Source organism: Tinamus guttatus, unplaced genomic scaffold (assembly GCF_059628265.1).
Source record: "Tinamus guttatus ecotype Peru unplaced genomic scaffold, ASM5962826v1 Tinamus_guttatus_pri_ptg000619l, whole genome shotgun sequence".
NCBI classification, from domain to species: Eukaryota; Metazoa; Chordata; class Aves; order Tinamiformes; family Tinamidae; genus Tinamus; species Tinamus guttatus.
Genome location: NW_028289153.1, coordinates 619,277 through 643,675, shown reverse-complemented (window position 1 = coordinate 643,675; position 24,399 = coordinate 619,277). Strand labels below are relative to the sequence as shown.

The 24,399-nt window shown below is 55.4% G+C and overlaps 1 protein-coding gene across 1 annotated transcript in view; it reads left to right on the top strand.

Moving 5' to 3' along the window:
- SHANK3 (SH3 and multiple ankyrin repeat domains 3) overlaps window positions 1–24,399 on the top strand; it is a 311,958-nt gene that overhangs the window by 105,500 nt on the left and 182,059 nt on the right. The window contains 1 exon segment of the mRNA XM_088535213.1: window positions 5,788–6,106. Coding sequence (XP_088391339.1) covers window positions 5,788–6,106 — 319 coding nt within the window.

Sequence of the window (24,399 nt, the reverse complement as noted above, 5' to 3'; positions counted from 1 at the left end):
TTCAAAGCTGTCCTCCAGGCCTCTGGATCTTTTCAAAGAGTCTTAAAAGTACAGGCCAGTGAGGTGTTTTGCAAATTCTTTTGAACTTTGGTGTAGAAATTCCTAATCTGCTAATTTGAATGCACAGAACTGAGTAAATGTTGAATGTGTTCTCCTTGGAATGGATGGGGCAAAATTTTAAACTCTTTGTCTTGTTTTGTGTGCATTTTTCCTTGTACAGAATAATGTGCAGGAGTTATTTTCAGATACAGATCAAAAATACTTTCTTTTTTTTCCCCCTGATTTTCTGGTATCATCTTTGCTAATTTCATCCTGTCCTTTCTGCAGGAGATTTGTGAATGTTAGAATTGCCTCTGTGGGGATTTTTGCAATGGCCTAATAGTCCAAGAAGGATCCTTGATGAGCTGGATGCAACAAAGTGAAATAAAGGAAGGAAAAATACACAGAGTGAGAATAACTCAGCGCTGGGGCCGGTGGGTTTTGTCCATGACGCTGCAGGACGCGCGTCACGCTCAGCTCACGAGTGACTTGACAGCACAACTGAGCGCTGTAGGGAAGAGCTCGCAGGTTTAATTAACCCGTATTTTTAGCAGTTTCAATTTAAGTTCTACAAACATAGAGTAAAATCCGTTTGCAGGTGTGAAGGGTCGGCACGCGCTGAGCGAGATGGGAGTCCCGCTCCGAGGTGGAGCGCGGCAGAGCGGGAGGCTTGGGGACCGGTGCGGTGGGCATCAGCTATGCGGATCCCTAGCTGAGAAGCACATGGAGACAGAGGATTGGAGGATAACTGGTTTTAAGTGAAAGAAAATAACGATGGTGCAGGGCAGAGGGGCCTAGATAGGGGCCGAGGAGTACCCGCTCCTGGGAGCTGCGGGGGGCAATGGAGCGGCAGCTCCGCGGGCTGGCCCGGCCTGCTCTGCCCCTCACGGTCCCCTCCTCGGGGTCTCCTGCCCAGGAAAGCCCCGCGCGGGCCCTGACGCAGCCCCCGCTCCCTGCCTGGCGGAGAAGGCCGGGCCGGGGCCCCGTCACGGCCCCTGCTCCCTGCCTGGTGGAGAAGGCCGGGCCAGGGCTGCGGTGCCAAGTGCGGGGCCAGGCCGCCCGCCTCCTCCATGCTCCCCGCTGTAATTTTCCACCATCAAAATGTAAATGCATCCTCTCGGCTTGGAGACGTTTGCTCCTCGCCCGCTCTCGCTCTTCTACATGAATATTTATCTACGCAGCCCAACGCGCGCGGGGCGTTGATGACACGGCTGGTCGGGCGGCCGCGCGGGCGGTTCGCAGCGCTCCGGTGCCGCCGCTCCGTGTGGAAGCCCCGGGAGCCGCGTCCGCTCCGCAGAGCCGTGCGGTGGGAGGCCCTGGGCCGGGCGCGCGGCGGCGCGGTGCTCGGAGCAGCACTGCCATGGAAACGGCCGGCTGCGTTTCGCTGTGAGAGTGCCGGTAAACACACTTTGATTAAACTCCCGAGGAAGGTGGAGGAAGCGCTCGGAGCTGTTGCACGCCCTGAACAGAGTTTCCTCGTTATTGCTCTCGCTCTCTGCCCCACCTTGGGGCGCACAGTGTTTGGGGCTGGGGAGAGGAGACCCTCATCAGGAGCTTCCACCTGCAGCAGCCTGACCCAATGGTGGCTTTGACTGACCGTCCTCATAGGGCCACCAGGTGCCCTGGCCACCATGAGCACTGCAGACCCTCCGTGCTGTCCGGGCCCATCCTGCCCTCTTCAGCATGGTTAATCCTTCCCAGAGCACCCAAAGCAGCTGTGCTCATCTGCTAGGGGAGGGGAAACCCGCCTCGTTTCAACCAAACTGCTCTTCTCCCTTCCACGAGTGCTCTGAGGACACGGGTGCGTGGGCCACCTTCGAGCTATGTCCATCCGTTGGAGCTCTCTTTCAGCGCTGGTTCCTGCCTTGCTCCCTCCCTGTCCAGGTGCAGACATCTCCTATGGCCCGTGGCCAGGGAGCACCTGCACCAGGCACCCGTGGTGAGCGAGACAAGGTCACCTTGCTCCATGTGTGTTTGAACAGTGAGGCATAGGAGGACTTAGCTCCATGAGGCTGCCGGTGACCTATTTTTTTACTCGAATGAGGCCATGCTGTTGTACTTGCCATGGTGGCCCTCAGTTGCAGCTGTCGATCATAGAATCACAGAATGCTTAAGGTTGGAAGGGACCTCTAGAGATCATCTAGTCCAACCCCCCTGCACACGCAGGGTCACCTAGAGCACGTGGCACAGGACTGCGTCCAAGCGGGTTTGAAGATCTCCAGAGAAGATGGTGGCAGGATAGCAGCCCTCTCGCAGGCACCTATGGAGCGCCTGGGTCCTGGTGTCCAAGGCGTTGGGTGGGTCTAGGATAGCTGCCCAGCCCGAGGACCCGCACTGGTGTGGTGGCCTGTTGTGGGGATGTGGCTGGCTCATGCAGATCTCCCTGGGTCTCCCTGCTGGACTGTATCATGCACACCGATGTGCCCATAGGGCCCTTCCACAGCAGGCTGTTTCCACTAGCTCCTTAGTCACTTCGTGGTACCTGTTGCAGACCTGACCAGCCAACCTCCAGCATCAGGCAGGTAGATGTCTCTTCCTTCTGGCCATGGCAAACAGAATCTGCTCTTGCAGCAGCCAGTGTCCCTCGCTGTCTCCATCCCGTCACAGGTCCCAGCTGAGAACGTGCTTGCATCTCTCCGGCTGTATCTAGGTTCTGTCTTGAGAGCAGACCAGGCTTGTGCTGCATCCAAGGGACACAGCTTCCAGACGGGCTGTTCATCTAGGCTGTGCTTAGATGAAGGCTTTGGATGAGCTCTGGGCCTCCTGGGGAGGGAAGTCTTGTATCACTCATGCCAGCCGTAGCTGTCCTTCTCCTGTGGAGAACCGGGATGTTTGCTGTGTCAGTGCTCTCATTTGAAGCCAGGCTTTCCAGGGCACTTACTGTCATTTTTAGATCTCTGTCCTCTGCGTAGAGTGTCCAGTCTCGGCCCAGCTGTCCCCCTGCCTGTGCAGGCTGGCCCCTGAGCTGGCCTCCTGTGCCCGTCCCGGGGCTCCAGGCTGGTGCAGGCTCCACAGGTGTTCTGGGTGCTCCAGAGCTTGCGTCAGGGCTGGCAGGGGTGCTTTTGTCTTTGAACTGAGGTTCCTTGGTGGTTTCCTGGCTCCTCTCGCCGTTCCGAGGCAGCGCTCGGCTCCTGGGCGCCGGCTGCTTCGCTCCGCGTGCGTCGGCGCGTTTGGTACCTGGGCGCTGGGGAGCTCCCCGCGCTCAACACGCCAGCTTGGAAGCCCGGGCCTGTAGGAGCGCGGCAGAGCGGGCTGCGTGACTCATCCTCTGCGCCCGTGTGACTCTCTTGCCCCTAAATCCCATTTCAGCAAAAGAAACGGGCTGGTTTAGCCTCAGCTTCTGTTGTGCACTGGGGGCCAAATTAAATTCGTACAGATAGTGGAAGTCTTTTGTGAGTCTGTCTTTGCAACTGAAATACTAATTTCTCAGTGGGCTCCTGGAGTTTAATACTCAGGAAACTTTGGCTTTACAGAGTACTATGCGACCAGGATACCTTCTCATTTGCTCTTGCTTTTTTTTTCTTGTCTTTAATGCTAATGTGGTTCTCCAGGTTGTTCCAAATTATCCCCAAAGTGTTTGAGGAATTCTTTCTTGGAAGACTATGCCCACCACATAGCTCTAGCCCAGTCCTGCCAGGCCCAGCTCAGTTGAAATCAGGCTGTTGAAAGTATCTGGCCAGCAGGATTATTGTACAGTAAGTTTGTGTGTGATCAGTTCAAAATGCTAAATTCCTGCTGTCTGACCTGCTCAGCACTGTACTCATGTTTGTGTCTTCTTGGTTTAGTGCCAAGGCCAGTGGTGGCCAGTCTGGTCAAGACCAGAAGAGGCCCAGAGAGGGACAAGTGCCATATCTGGCATCTGCCAGTGCTGGAGGGAAGAACAAGCCCAGCAGATTTTTCTAGACCTTGAGTATTTCCTTGCTGAATATTCCCAGCTGGTCAAAATTGCAATCAGGTGCTAAAACGTCTCTCCTTCTGGAGCCAGAAGGTTGCTCATGGGCAGAGCACCGTTGAGGCTCCGTCTCTGGCCCTTCGGTGTTTGCCGGCTCCTACGTCCCGGGCTCAGGCCGTGTCCGGGCTGTGGCCACAGGCTCTCTGTGGTTGTGGTCACGGCCCTGCGGACGCCCTCCAAGCTTTGGCTTGGTGACTGGTGCTGCAGAGGGGCCCCTTGAGCACGGTGAGCCCTGGCTACCGGCTGGAGGGGAGCTCGGGCCCAGACCGCTTTGCTTCCAGCACGACTCACCTCTTTTACTAGGAGCAATTCTTCTTCAGGAGCCATCCATAATTTTAGTGAATAGTCTTAGTTTAAAAACAGATCCTTGAGACTTGTGAGAAACTTCCTTGTGTTTTCAGTGCTTTCTTCCAATTTCTGGTAATCTTTAAACCTGTTGGTCACTAAGACCTGCAGTCATTTGATATCTCCTTTCCTGATCTGTTTTGAATGGCTTTCTATGAGAAGCGGTGTAGTACAAAACTAAGTATCTTGCGGAGGTCAGCATGTATGTGGATGGTGCATGACCTCAGGGGCAATCCTCGTCAGCCAAACAGATGCGGGGTTGCCTTAGAAATTAGAAAAAGGGCAGTAATTGGCTTGGCTTTGGCTCCCCAGCAGGTGCAGGGCACTAATGGGCCGGGTGGTGACTCAGGTCCTGCACGCTGCAGTGCTGCAAACTGCCACGCGCCGGGTCTGCAGCGCGCGACCCCGTGCCCGGTCCTGCTGCTCCCTGCAGCCTCTGGGTTGCTGCTCCGGGTGATTTCCTGGGTTCGGGCAGCTTGCAGGAGGAGCCCACGGGGCAGGTGGGCAGCGGAGAGCCCGGCCGGGGAGCCTGGCTGAGTCGCTGCAGGGAGAAATTCCAGCACCGCACGGTTAAAAGTTACTGGAGAACGAATGCATTGAGTTGCCATGGCGACAAGAAGATTTACAGGAGTCTGAGATTCTTGTACTTTGAACCTAAAATACGCCTCTGGAAAGCACTGCGAGCGTGATCGTGTGGCACAGCTGGAGAGCTGGCCCAGCACCACGCAGGGTCCTGCCCAGCCCCGCGAGGTGACTGTGCTCGGGCTTTGCTCGCGTCCTGCTCCGCGCAGGAATTTCCATCCTGGGATGGCTTGGTGAGGTCCGTGTCTCCTGGGCACTTCTAAGGCTTGTACAGAGGGCCAGGCAGGGCGGGGAGCGGCTGCTCTTTTGCTCTGTGCATTGCGTTTCCGAGGCTGCTCCTTGGCACGTGCCTAAAGCCACAGATTTAGCCCCACCATACCTTGAAACGAGGAGCGAGCGGAGGCAGGGCCGCGCTGGTGACCGTGTCACCGCCGCGGTGTCAGGGATGCCCAGCTGGACGGGTCCCAGCGGCAGCTCCGCACACCCTCCCCTTGGTGCTCCTGCCGTCCCTGCGCAGCCGCTGCCACCTCCTGCCACAGCCAGCGCCACCGAGGTCCCTGGACGCGCTGCTCTGCGCCTGGCACCTGTGTCCTGCGTGTCCCCTCGGGCGCTGCCTTGCCGGGGTGGTGGTGGCCCCAGCCGTGCTCTTCCCTGGCCCACGTGCCCTCCAGAGCATCTTATGCTCCTTGACAGAGTTGCCTCTTCATCCATCCCGGCGTCCTCCCGTGCTCTGCAGGCCACCTTTGCTCTCCCTTCCCTGCCCCACACACTTTCCCACTTTGCTGCTTTCTGGCCCCTTTTCCTTCCCGTTGGGGCTGGCCAGCATGCCGCGCACCGGTGGCTAACGCGGCCCTCTGCTTCCTTTGCAGTGCCTTTCCGAGAGACGCCCAGCTACACGAAGCGGCGCCGGGTCCTGGGCGCGGGCAGCCTCTCCTCCCCGCGCCTGCTGCAGCGCTCGGCCAGCGACAACAACCTGAAGGCGGAGAGCCGGGCGTCCTACTCGCCGGTGCCCTCGCTGCGCAGCCTGCCCCCCCAGCTGCTGGTGCAGATGCAGGAGGCGGCCGCGGGGGACGGCAGCCTGGCCAGCGCGCGCGGCGCCCACAGCCGCTCGCCGTCCCTGCAGCGCGTGCAGGAGGAGAAGGAGCCCGACCTGCCCACGCTGCGCCGGAGCAGCCGCGGCAAGGCCAGGTGAGCGGCGCGGCGCGCGGCGGGTGCAGGGCTCCCGTGGGGACCTGGGGTGCAGGGATGCTCTGCTGGACCCCCTGCTCTCCGGCAGGGCCTGCCACTGCTCCGTGCACCGAGCGTTGGCCTGTGCCTCCCTGTGCCGGCAACCCCAGGAGCACCCAGACCACCGGGGTGGGCACTGGGAGGGCTGGCGGGGTCTGGCACGGTGGCCAGTGCTCCGTGTCTGCCCAGCCTGGGCTGTCCGGGACCCCTCTGGCTCCCGGAGCGACAGGGCTCGTCGTCCTCTGCCATCTCTCCGCCTCATTTCGTGGCCCCGAGAGCTGGCGAGTGCATCGCTTCCACGTCGAGCTTGTCGTTGCTATGACAATGATCGCATCGTGCCAACGGCGCGTTGAGGTGGCGCGCTGCGGAGGAGCCAACACCTAATGCATCCGAACTGGCGTACGGGTGGCAGTCAACACCTTGCTGCCCGCGCGTGGGCGGCTGTGTTGTCCTTTGGGCTCCAGCATCCCTTTGGGTCTGGGAGTGTTTGATGGAACTGCTGTTGAACCCGCCGCGCGCGTGGAGGCTCCGTCGCGGACGTGCAGGGTCCAGGCAGATCGGTGCTGCCGTGGCCCTGGGGGGGATCCCGGGGTTGCAACGCGCAGAGCTCACGGCAGCGGCCTCCCCGCGAGGCCTCCGCGGCTCCCCGGCGCTCCTTGGCTGTGTGAAGTGCGCAGGGCAGCCTGGCACCGCGCGCGGCAGCTGGCGGTTCCCTTTGCAAGGGCAGGGTTTGCGGGAGGTCGGCTCCTCTTCTGGCCGAGGAAGATGGGGGTCACTGCTGCTCATCTCCGCACAAACCGCCCTGGAAATTGCTGCTGGAAGGGCCCCTCGCTAACCACCGGGCCTACGTTCTGCTTTAACTGCACTGTTGGAAGGGAGGTGAGACTAACCCTAGCCAAGACTGATGGAAAAGAAACATCCCCTCAGAAAGAGCAAAAGAGAGACTCCATAACACCATAAGGTTGGAACAGCAGCTCGAAAAGTGGTACCAGGTTTAGGGTTGCTGCTGTGCTTGCTAATGACGATGAAATGGATTCGAGCAGTGAAGAACCAGTCTGCAGATGACAGCTATTTACATTAACTCCATACCAGAAACAGCTTTGAGGCCCTTCAGGGCGATCTAAAGAGTTTTGAGGAAAAAAAGAAAGATGATGGTGAATAAAAAGTAATGAAAATAAATGCAAAATAGCTACTAGAGGGGAAAAAGACCTGAACTGCTCGAGCACCTGGTAGAGTTTTTAATTAACAGTTTAACTCAGGATATGTTGCAGGATGTTTTCTAAATAGCTCAGTGGAGACCTGTGTTCAGCATGCAGCATCAATACAAAACTCAGTGATATTAGGTTGCCAAAAGAGCGTGATGGATGGTAGCATGGAGAACAGCCTAATACCTTAGTCCAAATCAGTGATGACGTCGCAGAGTGCAGCACAGTGGCCTGGGCAACACAGGCCAGCAAGAATGGTGCAAACTAAAGGATTTCAGAAGGCAGTGAGATTTAGAAGAACAGGATTGTTACCTTAGAAACAAGATGAATAGGAGGAAATATGTTAAAAATACTGGAAATACCGAAAGGCTGAGAAGAGGGAAGTAGGGAACCTCTGCTGGTTTCATGGCACAAGAAGAAAGGAACATGCAATGAAATTAATGGCAGGCAAAGTCAGAACCACTGAGAAACAACTCTTTTTCTCCAATCTGCAATTATCTCTGGCATTTGTTGTGTCAGGAACTTGAAAAACCCAGCAACATGGTGTGGCTGTGAAGCGTCAGGGGGTTGGCATGAGTAGAACAGTGTTTGGGTGGTGGTTGTAGCCGGTGGGTTTTGGGAGGTGTTCCCGGAGCTGGTGGCCGGGCGGGTGCGGGACGGACGCCCGGAGAGGTGCCCGTGCGGAGCGGGGCCGGAGCAGGACCGGCCCGGGCCGTGCGCGCTGGGTCGGGCCGCTCTGGGGAGCAGAAGGGGCTGCTCCTGGGGCACAAACCTCCTCGGCACCTGCCTGGCACTGGAGCAGGGTGCGGAGGCCGGGGGTGCGGGTCCATCCGGCTCCGCGGGGCTGGCTGCTCTTACACACGTTGCAAATCCCAGGAAGGAACCCAGGAGGCAGGTGCCGCTTTGGTCCTGGTGCTTCTGGTGCTTCTGCCCCATTTTCCTTCATTTGTGTCCTCCTGCGTGAAGTGGCTGGCCGTGACTTTGCTGTGCCTCGCCGTGGGCTTTTGCAGTTTCCAGTAGTTCATTTTATTCAGCTGTTATGAGAGACTTTTCTAGGGTGCTACCTCCCTGCGCGGTGTCTTCTGCCCCTGCTCACCCGTGAGAAGGGCTGACATGCTTCTAGGTCACGCAGATGCATCAGGCCCACCGGTGTCGTTCCGCCTGACTCTGAACACCAACACGTGTGTGGACCACTAATTACTGGGGATATTTTGCTGGGTCCAGTGTTTCCTTCCCTTGTTTGGCCTCACCGCTCTCTCAGTCGGTTCCCAGGGTGTTTGTATTAGGTTTGATAACAGAGTTATTTACCCCAGGGCTGAGGAGCAGCTGTGTAGCAATCCCTGCACGCTCTGGTCCGTGTGGGGTTTGCTTTTTACCAAGCAGCCCTCCCTTTGCAGTGACTGTCCAAACCTCCATAAACACATGAGATTCTCTTGGATCTCCCTTGAAAAAATCTTGCCCAAATTGCTTCTGGATCAGGTGTTTACAAGAGTAATTACCAAAATGAAAAAAAAAGGCTGTAATGCACCCCCCAAAATTCTCTGTTTTGAGGGGAGAAATTCTAATCCTGCATATATTCAGGACGGCACACAGAATTTGTATGGCAGTTAGCCTGTCATTAGTGTTTTGTTTTCCCAGCAGTGACAGTGGGAGCTGCTTGGGCTCACGGGCCTGGCAGGTAACCTCGACACTGCTGCTCGGCTGCAGTCGTTTGTTCTTGCCGCTCTCGAGACTTCAGCTGAACCCATCATTTTGGTGGCTCTGCAAAGATGCCTGCTGCAGAGCGGCCCCTCTGTGCTGTAATGTAAATGTTAGCCATATGGCAAGGATTAATGCAAATAACGAGGAGAACTGTTGGCATTCTGACACACAAACAAGGGAAAAGAAGAGGTGTTTTTCCACTGAACGCCGCATGAGTGAGGCTGGTACCGGAATGACTGTCCTGCCAGCCCTTTGGAGCAGGTGCAGGGAGCTGTGGGGCAGGCGATACCAGCAACGCTTCATGCCCAAGAGTAGGAGAGGCCAAGCCCGATTTTTAGTTTTTATTTTGTGAGAATCACCAAAGCAAGAGGGCGACGTGCCCTTGGCCAGAACTGCAGCATCTGCTCTCAGCGTTTTACCGCGCTGCTGCTGCAGTGCCAGCGCGGGGAGGTTGGAGGGGGACGGTCCTATCTGCCCGGCGGGGACCCGGGCCCACAGGCTGCCACCAGGACCGCGTGTGCTGGGGGTGCGGACGGAGCAGCGGGAGGACGGAGCCGGGCGCGCTGGAGCGCAGGAGGACGCGGGCACCGCGGGGCCGTCCCGTGCGGACGGGGACCGGAGCCCCGTGCGTCTGCGTCCCCCCGGACGGGTTTCCTGGCTCCCGCTCCGTCACGGCCGGCCCCTCGGCCGCCGGCAGCTCCTCGTCCCGGCACGCCGGGGTCTCAGGCGCCGGGCAGTGCGGGTGCTGCGCGGCGCTGGGATTCACGGCCATGGGAGCCTCCGCTTGCGCTCCCTCCAGCCAAGTGCAGAGCCAGGTTTCCCTGTCTGCATTCCTGTGCAATTGATGATTCCTGCGCGGATTTACTGCCTTCGGCTTGTCAAGATTCATCTAATGCCATCCCTGTTCTCTCGAGGATTTTGCACTCCCCTTGTGTAGCCTGCAGGTTTGGGAAGGGTCTTCTCCAGCCCAGCATTTGTTCTGCTTATAAAATCATAGATCCAGGACAGACTTCCCCAGAGCCTCGCAGTATTTCCATCCGTTTTCACCGCCGCAGTGGTGGATGATTCGTCCAGCCCATTGCTCTCCCAATATCTGTGGTTTGGTTGTGGTTGTGTTTCCCAAGCTGGTGGCGGCACGCGATGGTGCAGAAAGACAGAGGAGCCCCACTTGTGCTTGCAATTCCTGCCATCTTTTCTTACTCTGAATGTATTTGCAGATAATTTAGTGTTATACTTGCATCTTTCCATAGCTGCATCCCCTCAGGACCTTTTGGAGACTTTGGGGATTTTGTTCCCATATGCTTATGTTATTCCTTGATATCTGCCCATAGCCATCACTCGTTTTCTTCCAGTTTCTGTGCCACATTTGAGCTCTGTGGTGATCTTATGATTTAGCTGGTTTCAGCTTCACTAGTTATATGCCCTCCATGTCAGGATAGGCCATGCTCGTGTCATTAGTGCGTTCTCTCTGAAAAACTGCCATTTTCCTTAGCTTTCCCTCTCATGCTGCTGTGTAATTTGGGTCAAAAGGGATCTCTGGAAGTCATCTGGTCCACCTCTCTGCTGACTTCTGGTGAAATCTTGCCACCAGTGTTCAAGGATGTGTAGAAATTGACCTCAAAGTCCACAGCTTGTTTTTTTTGCTTTTTTCTAAGCAATGAGCACTCATCTTTCCCTGACCGTTCCTGCCCAAGTCAGCTCTGCCTTCGCCTTTTCAGCCACTTGGAATCAAAGAGCTCCTGTGGCCGTTGCCTGCACCTCCTTTATGGAAAGATGTTGTTAGGACTGTAGACAGTCGTCCCAACCCTTCCCATTAGGTTTCTGGATAAATAAAATCTGTTGTTATCCCTGTGTCCTATAACCTGGCATCAGGAGTAGAATGAGACATAAGTAAGTGCAGGTTCCAATGTGCAGTTGGCTGGTGCAGCGGCAGAGAGCCTGGTGGAGCATCTTGTTCAGGGCGCTTCATAAAAACTGTGTTGACCACAATGTTCTTCAGCTGAAAATAAATAAAGAGAGCTTCCTTTCCTTGCGCTGCTGCTGAAGAGTCCTGGCACTTGCTGCCTTGAGCAAATATCCTCCTAAAATTGCTAAAAGTGCAGTTATTGCATCAACCAGAACCTGGGGATTTTATTTTTAATATTCTTGACCTTTCCTTGGGGGGTTTAACAAAATAAATGCCTTGTCCCGATCTCTTTTTTTCTTATTATTACTTTTAACAATATGAACTGATTCACTATTCCCAAACCCTCCTTTTTTTTCTCAGCAATGTGAATGAGATCTTTGCCCTAAATGCTAACTCACTGGTTTATTTATTTATTTGAAGCCTCAGACGTTTTGTTTTAGCTCCCTGGCTTGTGAAAGAGGTAAATCCATTTGATTTTTTTTCTATGTGCATTAGGGATTTGAGAAGAAATTGCTACAATTTGTTTCGCCTTCTCTCCGTGCCTGTGTTTCCAGATTGGCACCAGCTGTTAATTTTGATTCCCCTCTGCTCCTTGACTGCAGCCTAGGTCCCCTTGTCAGAGCACCTCAAAAATCAGTGTCTGGGGTGCGGGGGGACCTGATGGTAGGTGGTGCAAAGGTCACCCATGGCTCTGGGTGCTGTTGGGGTCACCTGTGTGTTTAAAGAAGTGGCTTGTCTTCCATTTGCAGCTCAACTGATGATGCTGAGAGTGGTATGGTGTCAAGCCAGACTTTTTTTTATATGAGGTCTGGTTTTGGGGTGACACAGTGAGGAAATAAGTAGGGGGATCAAAGACAGCTCCTTGTTCTGGGAGTGAAGACCAGTAAAGATTCAGGAGGATGGTGCTTCCTGGGGAAATGTGACGTAAGGAGGATGTGAATTGCCACTGGACACTTGATGCAGAAGTGATAGGTCTGGGCACAGGAATTACAGATTGGTAAAGCAGCTTAAGTTGGAAAGGATGCCTGGGGGCCATCTGGTCCAGCTGTCCTACTCCGAGGAGAGAAGCCTGTCTGTAAAGCAGCCTGTAGCGCCTGTCGTACAGCAGCTGGAGGCCTCATGCAGTCTGTGAGGCAACGGGAGGCTTCATCTTGTCTGTGAGGCAACGGGAGGCCTCATCCTGTCTGTGAGGCAGCTGGAGGCCTCATCCAGTCCATAAAGGCAGCTGGAGGCCTCATCCAGTCCGTACAGCAGCTGGAGGCCTCATCTGGGGAGCCGCCTGCTCTGGAGCAGGTGAGACAGGAGCGCAGGGAGCCTCAGCGGGGCCTCACCCTGCCTGAGCTGCCTGCAGGGCTTCTCCTGGGGCTGCCTCGTGGCCGTGGGCTCATTGAGCCACCTGGTCATGGACCTCTTTGCGTTGCCCATGGCCGCTGCGCGCTGGCCCTAGTCCCTGGTGGCCCAGCAGCCCTTCTGCTCCCACCGCGGAGCACAGGGGCTCTGGAGCGGAGCCGCTTCCCGCCGCCCGCGCCGGGCGGGAGAGGAGCTGCCATGGAGGAGCGCCAGTCTTGCAGGCTTTGTTTTCTCTCACCTTAAACATGCAAACAGCGCTCCTGCCACAAAACTGCTCCCAGACGCGCTGCTGGCTCCCATGCAAAACAAAACACATTTGAAGCAACTAGGCCAAACGCCTTTTAAGTTTGGATAAACCAAGCAAGAATCTGAGGAATATTCAAGAGAGATTACCTCCATGCTAGGCAGGTTTGTTTCCAAAATAGCTCATTCTGTTTGCTTCAAAGTTCCCACAAGAATATCTGCTGTCAATTTATGGTACCAGGGAAGCTTCAGGAATATTTGTTTTAGTTAGGCAAAATTAAAGTGGGACTAGGTCGAGCGAGCAGAGACACCCAGCAGTGTGCTTATGTCTGCTAGGGTACGAGCCTCTCCCGCCTGCAGGGCTGAAAGGCCGTTCCCCATGACCAGAGCTCCGGCTTCCTTCCTAGGGATCTTTACAAGGCAAACACAAAGGTCTGCAGCAGGACAATGGCAGCAAGCAGTGCACATGCCTTGTAAAATGATCTGCACTCCCATCAGAGTAAATAACGGAACATTTTGATACGCTTTGGTGTATTCCATTGGTTAAAATATTGAATCTCATCTCTTCAGACTATACTACAGAATTTCTGGAGTGCTACAGGGTTTATAGGACTTTCATGGAGGGCTAGTTTGTTCTGGTGAACTGGAGCATCTGTCAATGGAGGAAGGCCTTGATGAGGTGGACACTCATGACACTTTGTAGAGCAAGGAGAAGCAACGGGCTAGCTTGAGGTGTGACTTGAGAGGCAGAAGAGGAGGTTTGGTCCTGGATGGGTGGAACGATATTTGGGAAGGTTTTGTGGAGTCTGAGGAGATGAAACCTGAATGATAACACAATACAGAGGAGCTGGGGCAGTGACAGATCCCAAGGCTGTCGGCGCAGATGCAGGATCCTGGTGGAGCCCAGCTCTGGGATACAGAGGAGACTGGCCCCAAGGACAGCTGTTTCACTCCAGTGAGATTGATGGTGTGAGCCCAGTGGTGAAATGTCCTGGTCCACAAGTTCTGCGGAGACGGGCTCATGTTGTCTTAAATGAGCACCCCAGGGCAGACCTGCCTGCAGTGCACACGAGAGGAGAGGCTGCGCTGCGTTTGTTTGCATGTTATGTTCATGTTGCATATGCTGTCTGCAGAGTTCCAGAAATAACTGTGTTTTGGAAAACATGGAATAGTGAATGACAACACTCTTACTCGGCTCTGCATCTTGAGGAAGAGAAGACACTGAAAACACTTGCAGTGCCAACTTCAAAAGGGGAATTTCCGAAGATAAAAGAAATTCATCCAGAAGACAATAAGATCCTTAAGGACAGTACGGGATCTGCTCAAACAGTCCTACCAGGCTACAGGACCTTGGGAAGAGGAGGAGGTCATTAATAAGATAGCATAGCTACAAGGAGCAGGTCTAGGAAACTCTTAGGAGTAGAGGAACTGCTGGAAATGGGCATCTGGATTTAGGGAAGACAATATGAGCCACTAAGAGCAAAACAAAGCTGCTTCTCTGACATCATCTTGTCTAACTGACACAATTTGGGTTCTTGCTGTATCGGGAGTCTTCAGCCATGGTGAATGTCCGAACACAACAGGCGCCATAAAAAGTGATCTGGAGGAAAATTCCTTTGCTGACCCCATACACTAACCTGGCGGCACAGACACAGGTTTGGAAGAGGAAGTGCATCCTGCTGAGAGAGTGAATATTGTGACAGGAAACATCAACGTCCTTACATAAAAGACATTTGTTTGTAGGCAATAGTGGTTATGTATGGGGAGAGGGCCTTACGCTCCAATGGGATTTTATTAGAAGAGGATCTCAGTTTCACCAATCCAAACCATTAAAATATAACATTATAAATGCTGCAATGATATAAAAATAGCACATGAAACATGTTTTCCCCGTACAACTTTGTGGTCTTTACGATGGCACAGGGTGGGGAGCAGCAGTTGAATGGCAGCGAGGAGCAAAGGCCGGCCTGGGGATGGGAGCAAGGAAACGTGTCCGTGCAATGGCAAAGCAGAGCAGGCCCTGGCCAGGGGCAACCCTCGAGGTTTTGAGAGCTTTCAGCAGGTTTCACCTCAAAAGAGGTTAATATGGAAAATAAGCAGTTATGGGTATAATGCAGAGAACTGCCATGAACTTTATCTAGGATAGAAGAAATTATCTGCAATAAAAACGAATAGTGGAATGATAACAATATAGCCAAACCCCCCACGTTGTTATCCAAGGCAGGAGGGCAGCCTCGCAGTGAGGCTGCCGGTCGGTGTCTGCACCCCAGGCTGGAGGCTGCTCCCGGCACCGGCCGCGCCGCTCCGCGTGGGACGCCAGGCAGCGCGTTGCCGTGCCGGCCCTGGGACAGCCCGGGAGGCGGGTGCAGACCGTCCCGGGCCGTCTTGGTGCCCCCGGCATGGCTCCTCCGCGCTGCCCATCCCCAGCGCGGCTGCTCTGCGCTGGAGAGCGCTGCAGACTTCAAGGGCTCATGGAATGCGCTGCTGGTGAATAGCGGCCACGCGTGCTGCAAGGAGGAAATCCAGACAGCTTCTGCCTTGTGCTGGGTTGTAAATTAACTGCAGTCCCAGAGGCCGCCTTGTCAGCACCACCATGAAAAATCTCTGCTCTTTGATGAGGAATCACTTGTTAAATACAGAGCAAAGCGTCAGGATGGGGACAATGAGAGAGAAAATAGTGCCAATAACATGACAGTGCTGCTGTGTCACACAAGGGGACGTTTTCACGCGGCTGGAGCGTGCGGCACCAACAGCCCTGGCTGGCTCCTGCGCTACCCGCGCGCGGCGGCTCGGAGGCCGCAGCAGGGCCAGCGCGGAGCTGCCCTGGGCTGCGGTGCTTGCAACGAGGCGGTGGTTGGTTGTCAAGCTGGATTCAGCCCTAAGTATCTCCTGGTTTGAGACATCCGCGACGTGGTTCGATGCTCGTGTGGCTCACGCCGATGGGCAGAGGTCTCCCCGCGATGACGCCGAGGGCGCCCGGGACACCCCGAGCTTTCTGCAGTGTCACCATATGGAGTGAGCCCGGGCTGAAGCAATCAACATGCTGTCATTGCCCGTTTTAATGACCTGGCATTTATTACACATCTTTACAGGGCTCCCTAGCTGTGATAGCTGCACCCCAAATAGGGCCAAATTTTATAGCTTGGCAAGAAATTGCTAATATTGCCGTGAATCCAGCATTGCTGACACTGGGTAGCAATCTCAGCTGTTGTAAAGTGGTTTTGTTTCCTTTTTATAGAGCTATTACTTTTCAGTGGGTAGAAGTCTTGCCAGTGGCATTTACTGAGCTAGGCTGCTTATAGTGAGGAATTTTTGAGCTATTTTTTAATCTTTCTGTTGCAATGTCTCCCAGTCTGAAATTTCCAAGTCCTTTCATTGCTTCTACCTCCATTTCAGTTAAAATGGACCAGAAATTTTGAAATGAGGCAAGATAAAGGGAAAAAAGCAATAGCAATATATTCTTTGAGTAGACACAATGCTTTTAAAAACCCACGTGTTAGAAAGCTAATATACTATATGGGTGTCAGTAGAGAACCAAAGAGGTGGAAGCATTTCCACAGGGAAAGGTGGTGAAGCACTGGAACAGGCTGCCCAGGGAAGTGGTGGAATCACTGTCCCTGGCAGAGTTCAAGAAATGTGCAGATGAGGCACTTAAGGACATGGTTTAACAGGCATGGTGTTGAAGGGTTTACGGTTGGACTTGATGATCTTGAAGGTCTTTTCCAACCATAATGGTTCTATGATTCTATGATTCTATGAAGTCAATGCTTCAGAGGAAATAAGTTCTCATTTTGCATGGTGGCAGGGATTAGAAACATGCAGCTTTTGTGCTTGTATGTTTGTTTGTGAAGCACAGGATCCTGCGTCAGGGCCCCGCAGGGTCAGCTGCACCCCGGCCCTTGCCCTGCAGAAGAGGCCGGCCCAGCGCGGCGGGCGGCCCCGCGCTCTGCGGGCGCCTCCTCGCGTGTTCCCGTCCCCAGCTCCGCGCGCCGGCGTCCCTGGAGCATCCAGCTCCCCGGCTGCGGGGCGCAGGGCTCTGCACAGCAGGCGCGGAGCCGTCTGCTCCGTGCGTGGTGCCGGTGCCGGCGCTCCCCGCCGCGAGCCAGCACCCTCTTGGGCTTGCGTGCGGCCTCCCCGTAGCCGTGGACTGGCCCTCGTGGCTGTGGGAGCGCTCCCTGTGCCGCCGGGCTCCGTGGGCCGTGCCGGGTCCCGCACTGCTCCGGTGCTGCTGCGCTTTTTCGCTGCCCGTATCAATATCCAAGCGCTTGCCAGGCCCTGAGCAATGCAGCCCTGCCTGTGCCTGGTAAACTCCTTAACAAGCCCTGCGGCTGGCCCCGTGCGCTCACCTGCCAACACCTTCAGAAAGCCGAGACGAAGCTCGGCCTGAGCCCCGTGCGGCGCAAGGAGCTCTCCGAGGCTGCTCGCACCTCGTACGTGTTGGTGTCCACGGCCTCGTCTCCATTAGCCATTCAACCTTTGTACTGCACTCTTATCATACACCCAGGCAAGGAGTTAATTTAATTTTTAGACTATCTTCACACATTTCCACCACACGGCACCTCACCTCTTTTGTCCGTGTTCTTCCTTTCTGTATGGCTGAAGAGATTCTCCTTCTTTGCTTTAATTTCCTTTCCAAGGTTGGTTCACCTCGGGTTGACTTTGGCAGCGCCACAGGCCCAGGGTTTTCACTTGACTCTCATACAGAGTCTTCCTGGAATTTTCGTTGCTAATTTCTGAACCTGCCTGTCCTGACTCATTCTGGCTATGGGGGAAGATGCCTAAGCTCCCTTCCCAGCCACGGATCGCGCTGTCGGGGTGTAGGGATGGGGGTTTCCTGGCTCGTGCTGCATTCGTGCTGCTCCGAAGGGCCAACGTGGTCCAAGAGTTTCACGCTTGGGATGAGCTGGCAGAGCCCAGGACCTCCATGGTGGAATCCTTGCAACGAGGCCCACTGCACATGCGAGGCCAAGGGCAGGCAGGGGCTTGGGACCTGGTGCAGGATCATGATGGTGCAGGGTGGGGGCTCAGGCCTGGGAGGAAAGGGGGGACATTTCAGGGCATGGGGAACTTGGGCAAGAGGGACCAGTGGCTGCAGCCAGTCTGGACAGAGCCAGGCTGCTGCTTTGAGGACTGGTGGGGCCTGGAGGAGCGTGTGGGATTCGCAGGTTGGATGTGAAGCGGCAGTTTCTGGCTGCGATGCGCAGGCTGCCAGAGGACGGGGGCCGCCAGCGCGAGGCCCGCGCACCACGAGGGTTGCAGGGGGGATCCGAGAAGCTACAGGCTCCGTTGTAGCCACTAAAGGATGAGGCTGCTGGGCACGCCGGTAAGCACAGCCTGTTGGGAAGAACCACAGTGGCCTTTGCAAAGGGAAACTTCCCTGGCTGACCTGGCAGAGCTGCTCTAGGTGTTGACAGAGCTCTGGACGGGGGCGAGCTGGTGGACAAAATATGGCTGGATTTTCCCAAAAGCCTTAGACAAGATTGCACATCAAGGCTATTAACGAAAGTAAGAATTGGATGAAAGATTTAATTATCACTTGAAAGCTTATTAAAGGGACGAAGCGATGGGCGGGGTGTAGATGACTATTTTTAGGATGAAGCGGTCAGCAGTGGAGTCCCCAGGGTTTGGTGTTGGGACCTGTTTCACTCTCTGTCTCCATCAATGAACTGGAGAAGGAAGCGTGCAGGAAACTTGAAGTCTAAGGGTGAAACTCTTCCACGTAGCCAAATGATGTGTCATGGGCAAAAGGTGGCAGAGAAGCACCCATGTAAATCAATGCAAAATAGTGTTTCTAGGGGAGGATCATCAGAAGCAGCCGATGCTGAACATGCAGCTGGCGGTGACGACGCGGGAAGGTCTGGGGGTCACCACCGACAGCTCCGCAAAGCAGGGGCCCAGCGGGCAGCACCGGCCGGGAAAGCCACCAAACGTGTCCCCAGGAGGGAGCCGGAGCGCGAGGCGGCAGCAGCGCCCGGGGCTGCAGGGCTGCTGCGCTGCCCGCTGTGCGCTGCGCACGGGCCCGGCCTCGCACCGCGGCGAGGAGGCCCAGGGGAGGAACCCAGGGGAGGAGGCCCCAGGGAGGCCCTGGCCTCACATTGTGGTGAGGAGGCTGGGGAGGAGGCCCCGGGGAGGGCGCGGAGGAGGCCCAGGGGAGGAGGCCGCGGAGGAGGCCCAGGGGAGGAGGCCAGGGGAGGCCGGCCCGGCCGTGCGCGTTGCAGCCGCCCTGCGGGGACAGAGGAGGCCGGGACGGGGCAGCCCCAGAGCAGAGGGCTCAGGGAGAGGCCCCGCGAGGCCGCCGGGGCCTCCAGGGCAGCGACGCGGTGAGCGCGGAGCAGGCAGGGACCTCGCGCAGCCGCTCTCGTGCCGGGGCCGGCAGGTCCAGCCGGGATCAGGGGCGTTCCCGGGCAGCGGGGCCGCAGGCAGGTCCTGGCGGGACGAGCAGGGTCCTTCCTGCCAGCTCCCCGCGCTGGGGCTCTGCACGCTGGAGCTCGCAGGGAGAATGACCCTCCGGAGCGGCCGGCACGCGCGCTGCTCCAGCAGCGTCTCCCAGGGCTGCTGGCGGAGGGAACGGGGCTAATGGACCATTAACCTGGCCCAGTAGAGTATCTCTCATGTTTTTATTGGTTAATTACCTTAGAGTGAACTGTTATTGTTGTTGTGTTTTGTTCCTTTGACCTGAAGTTTGTAGAGAGTGTTTCAATTCCCATGTTGAGTGTGATGGAAATCTTTTTTTTTGGCTTTTACTGTCTGCTGGGAGTTGCAGACAGCACAATTGCCCAACTGCCTTAGCTGTTGTTTTAAAGATCTGTTTAGGTGAGATACAATTTGCATCGTGCAGCCTCCCCTCCCGTGGTGCTGCTGCAGGGGTTCTGCATGAAGAGCCCTCCCGGGGCCCTGGCAGGGCTGCTGCTTGCGTTGCCGGGGCGTCTTCAGGGAGGCAGAACTTCTCACCCTGCATCCCTGGAGTTTTCTTCCTTGGGTCTCAACTGTGGCAGCTCAGAGGGTGCTTTATACAGGCAGGAGAGTGGGCTGCGGGTCCTGACCTGGGCCTCATCTCTGCAGCACTTCGCACTAGTGCTTGAGCACTTGTCACACTCGCTCCTTCTTTCTGCAAGGCGGGAATGAAACATCTGGCTCAGCTCTGAGGGCTGAGGAGCTGCAGTCTCCGAGGTCTTTGGGGAAGCTGGAGATGGAAGCTGGTCGTGCTGACAGTCTGTGCAGTGCCAAGTCCCCTCGTTCCCACCAAATCCTACTTCTCCAGCAGCTGAGGGCTGTCAAGGAGGGCGGGTGGGTTGGCACCGTGCGCTGTGCAGGTGTCCTGGAGCTCGAGAGCAGCGAGGGCGCATTCTGGAAAAGCCCTGCCTGTCCCATAGCTGCAGTTTTGGGTAGCAGCATCAGTGAAGTCCATGCGTCCTGCAGAGAGCTGCACAAAGGGGCTCAGGTGCCACCAAGGGCCGAGCGCTCGTGTGTGCGAGTGCAGCGTGAGGCCCTTCTCCGCGCACGTGGCCGTGTCACCCTCGTCCTCGGCCCCGCTCCGGGGCTGTCTGCAAGCGGAGCACCCGTCACAGCACCGCGGAAACAGCTCCTCGTGTCCCCTGCAGCCTCGTCCTCCTGCCACCCCTGCCACCAGTGTCTGCTCTGGTGCGGCCCCGGGCACAGCTCAGCTGAGGGTCCTCCTTTGGGGGAACCACCTGAGCCGCTCATGGTGGTCTGGGAATCGGGTTGGGTTGCCGCAAAAAGAGCACGTTGAAACACTGAGGTTGGAAGTCCCATTTGCTCTCCTCCCAGGGCTTCATCTAAGGTAACTAATATTTTCCTTCTTACGGCATATGCTCTGGGGATGCTCTTGCACGCTCAGTGCTAGCCATATCCTGCTCTCCCCATCAGCTCTACAGCTTCCTGTTAATATAATTCACATATTCAAGACCTGTTTCTAAAATTCAATCAGATCCCCTTTCCAGCTGCCTAATATACTCCAGCAGAGTTTTTTATTATTGTAGCATATTAAATTATGTTGTTCCCAAAGCATTTCTTAAAGGTGCAGTTCGATTTTCCCTTTTCTCCAAAGTGAAGAACTTTATATTCTGCAAAGCTGAATTTGCTGGTCTCCCTGTGTGCGCAGGACTGCGGTGAGTGGAGCTCAGAGTATTTGCTCTTGCAACATTCCTGCAGGGAGTAGGGGCCGACGGGCTTTCCAGTGAGTGCAGTGCAGCTAAGTGTTGTTTTATAACGTCCTTAAATACAATTATTTTGCTACTGGCTAAATTGCCTGCTAGGATACAGGCTTTAATGCAGACAGCATCCAATACGCTGTCAGCAGCTATCTGTCGCCATTGCAGCTTTGCATATTTTAGATGCAGGTCCTGTCCAAACCTCAGTTTCCCTTTACTGATGGAGAGCAGGGGAGGATGGCTGAGGATGAGGAAACATCAGCTGCTGCTGAAGGGTTTTATCAGTGTCAGAATCTGAAGGCTAAGGCAAAGGCAAAGAAGAGATCCTCTAGCGACAATCTACTTGAAGAATTACAGTTACTGATAAGCAACATCTTCCCTTTGGTTAAATTCTTATTTGTGTATTTATAATCTGCTCATCTAAATTCCCCATGCATTTGCACTGAACACGGCGTCCTGCCTCGCTCCCTACGTTGCGGTGACCCGCGGTACTGCTCTGCACAGCTCTGGTAGCCTGTCTGAACCCGAACCCGCTGTTCTTCCTACCGGTAGAAGGTCATAATTGTCGTATCTATTGGAAGTCATGGAGGAATATTGACCAGGAGAGGACGAGCAGCCTCTGCTTGGTGCGAAGGATTGTGCTGCAGGGCTCTCCAGCACCTTGTAGGGCCTTAAGCAAAGCAGTAGATGGTGCCGGTCGTTGCGAGCGTTCAGGGGAAGATGGGCCCAAGCAGAGGAGGGGTCTGGCGGGGCCATGGGGCGCAGAGCCCGCACGCGCCCGGGTGTCCCTCGGCCCAGACCCGTCCCCCGCGCAGCGCGGTGCACGGGGCAGCCGCCCGTGGTTTATCTGTCCGCAGCCAGGGACCAGCATCCGGGGCTCCTGCGGACGAGGCCGCACGCGGCGGTCGTCATGATCAACCATCCGCGGAGCAGCGCCCGTCTCTGCTCCTCCTGGAAGCCCCCTCTGCTGCTCTCGTATCGTCCTGCCGCTGGGCTGTCCCCACGGCGCGGCGTGCTGTGTCCCCAGCACCGATCCATCTCACGTGAAGGCACCGGGAAGTGGGGCTCTTCATCCTACAGAAGCAGCGACAGAGATGGCAGCATTAGGTGTCAGGAAAGGCCAGAACCAACGCACATGAGAGGCCATGTTTGCACCCGTGCAAATTGGTATAATTATTCCATACACAAACGTGGATCAGGAAAATAGGAAGTCACTGACTCCAGGTGTTGTACGGGGCACGATTTTCTGGTTAGGGCATTAAGGGCCAACGATTTAACTAGTTTTAAAATACAGAGTAATCGGTTCATCACTGACCTTATGTGATGCGGTTAGTTGGCTGCACAAGATGAGTTGATGTCACTGGCAGCGCCTTCCAGTCTAGCGTGCCTGTTTTTCTGGGTATTTTTTGTTTTGTTTTGTTTTTCCCAGAGCAACTTATTTGGAAGGAGATACTCCAGGCCTTTGATGTACTCCACTTTGTATTTTGCAAGTCAAAACAATTGAAATTTTTTGCTGTAACTCAAAAAAAAATCAAGATGAAATGTTGCAGCGGATGAAGCAGTGCTTGCCAGGAACAGAAATTCCGTGAGGCTGGGTGTTAGCACGCTGCCGGCGCGGGGACGAAGCTGACGCCGTGCGCGTTCCGGCAGTGCTGTCCGTGACTTCAACGAGGCAGAGCTGGCCGAGCAGGCCACATTAAGAGTCCATTTAGCCCCAAATCCTGTGGCTAACAGCTAGTGCTCACCTAGACCTGAATGGTGTGGGACTTATCTCAGGAGTTCCTGTTTCCCAGGAATTGAACACTTACCCCCAGAGCAGCCAAAACGGCTCCTGGGGAGAGTCTGCAAGAAGCTGGCAATGGCCTTCCTCTCCCAACTGGCCCTTTGGGGTCCTCAGCACCCAAATTCATTTTTATGAAGTCACTGTTTGTTTGAGCTGAGCACAATGATAGTTGGTTTATTGGTTTTGTTTGTTCCTGCAAGACCATGAATATAGTTATACTAGAGTCACTGTTAAATAGTGACACTTAATTCATAGTAGACCGTGAACAGCAGGACATTCGATGGTTGGCGCCAGGTCAGGGTCCGTTTTTGCCCTGGTGGATGGTCCCTGCTCCACTGGCCCTGTCTAGAAGGGTAATCTTGCCATCATGCCCAACACGACGTTGCTCCAGTCTGCCTGGAGTTCCTGGGCACAGGCTGCAGCCGGGCTGCTCCGCGTCCCCCGGTGTCCCCGCAGTGTCACCACCCTGCCAGGGTCACGCCGTCCTCGTGGGCTCCGGCTGCTCCGCGTCCCCCGGTGTCCCCGCAGTGTCACCACCCTGCCAGGGTCACGCCGTCCTCGTGGGCTCCGTCCGCTCCGCAGGCCTGGAGCACCGGGCACGTCTGCGTCGCTCTGGCCCTGCTGGTGGGCTCCAAGGTGCCCGCGACGCGGCATGTCCGGCCTCCCCGCGCTCAGTGCCACGCGGCTCCCGCTGTGCCCTTCTCCCAACAGCGTTCCAGTGCACCCATTGTGTCAATATTTCTATTAAAACTAGGCACTCTGCTTCTCTTATCTTATTCCTTAGACCTTGAGCTCTCGTACAGAAGAACATTTGCATTGGGTTGGAGTTTCTATTTTTTCACTGTTTGTGTGACTGCTCTTCACGGTTTTATATCTGACTTTGTCCTATCGTTCCGTGGCTTCACCCCTACAGCATGAGTCATCCCAGAGCCGGTCTTTTTCTGCATTTGCCGGCTCTCCTCCCTCCTTTAGTTAAAAGCTCTCCTATAAAATTGTTGGTGTTAAGCCCCAGCAGCTTGGATTGCACGGTGGTTTGGGAGTGCTCTGCCTCGCCTGCGGAGGTGTGCTGCTCTCTAAGAGGATTTCCCTAGCTCCTAATGAACAGACATCTTTCTCTATTACCAGATTTTCTCAGCCATGTGGTGGGATTTTACCTCCCCGCTCCTGACTTTGCACAGTGCCAGGGGATATCAGAACGTGCTAACCTGCAGCTCGCTGTTGTCTCCCTTACTCCTCATTTCACTGATCCAGACAGGCATGGGGTCCTCCTCAGCCTTCGGAACAGCCATCCCACGATGTCTACATCTCACCAAATGGGGCGTTACCACCATGAAGTCTGCTTGTATATCACAAACCCGGTTATTTCTGCGCTCAATAACTAGATTGCCCGCTCCGTACCTTGCTGTGTCTGGCAGCGTTTTCCTGCTGGCCCTAACTGCTTCCTTGGTGCCACAGATCTGTGCAGAGTTTCATTTTTTTTCCATGGCCATGTTGTCCTTGATTTGCAGGTTTGCATCCTTGTGTCCTGAGCCCTTCAGACCTCCATGCAATGCTACAAATCGTGTACACACCTTGGCTTTAGTCATCCCTATGGGATGACGTTTTAGGGTTAGATTTCCAGGTTCAAGAGCAGTTGTACAATGTGCCACGGAAAGCTCGGTCTGCGTCCCCAGAACAGCTCCAGCCAAGCGGCTCCCCTTTAAGAGGAAGCTGCTCCGCGGTAAGGCGAGGAGCGGATTTCCAGCGCTCCGGCTGCCCTGCGCCCGCCGCGTCTCCAGCGCTCGCTGCGCTCCGAGTCCCCGGCAGCCGCCGTGGGAGCCCCGGGACGGGTCTGAGTGGCCCTGTCGCGAGGGGAGGACGTGGGTGCCAGCCAGGGCAGAGAGCAGCTCTTGTTA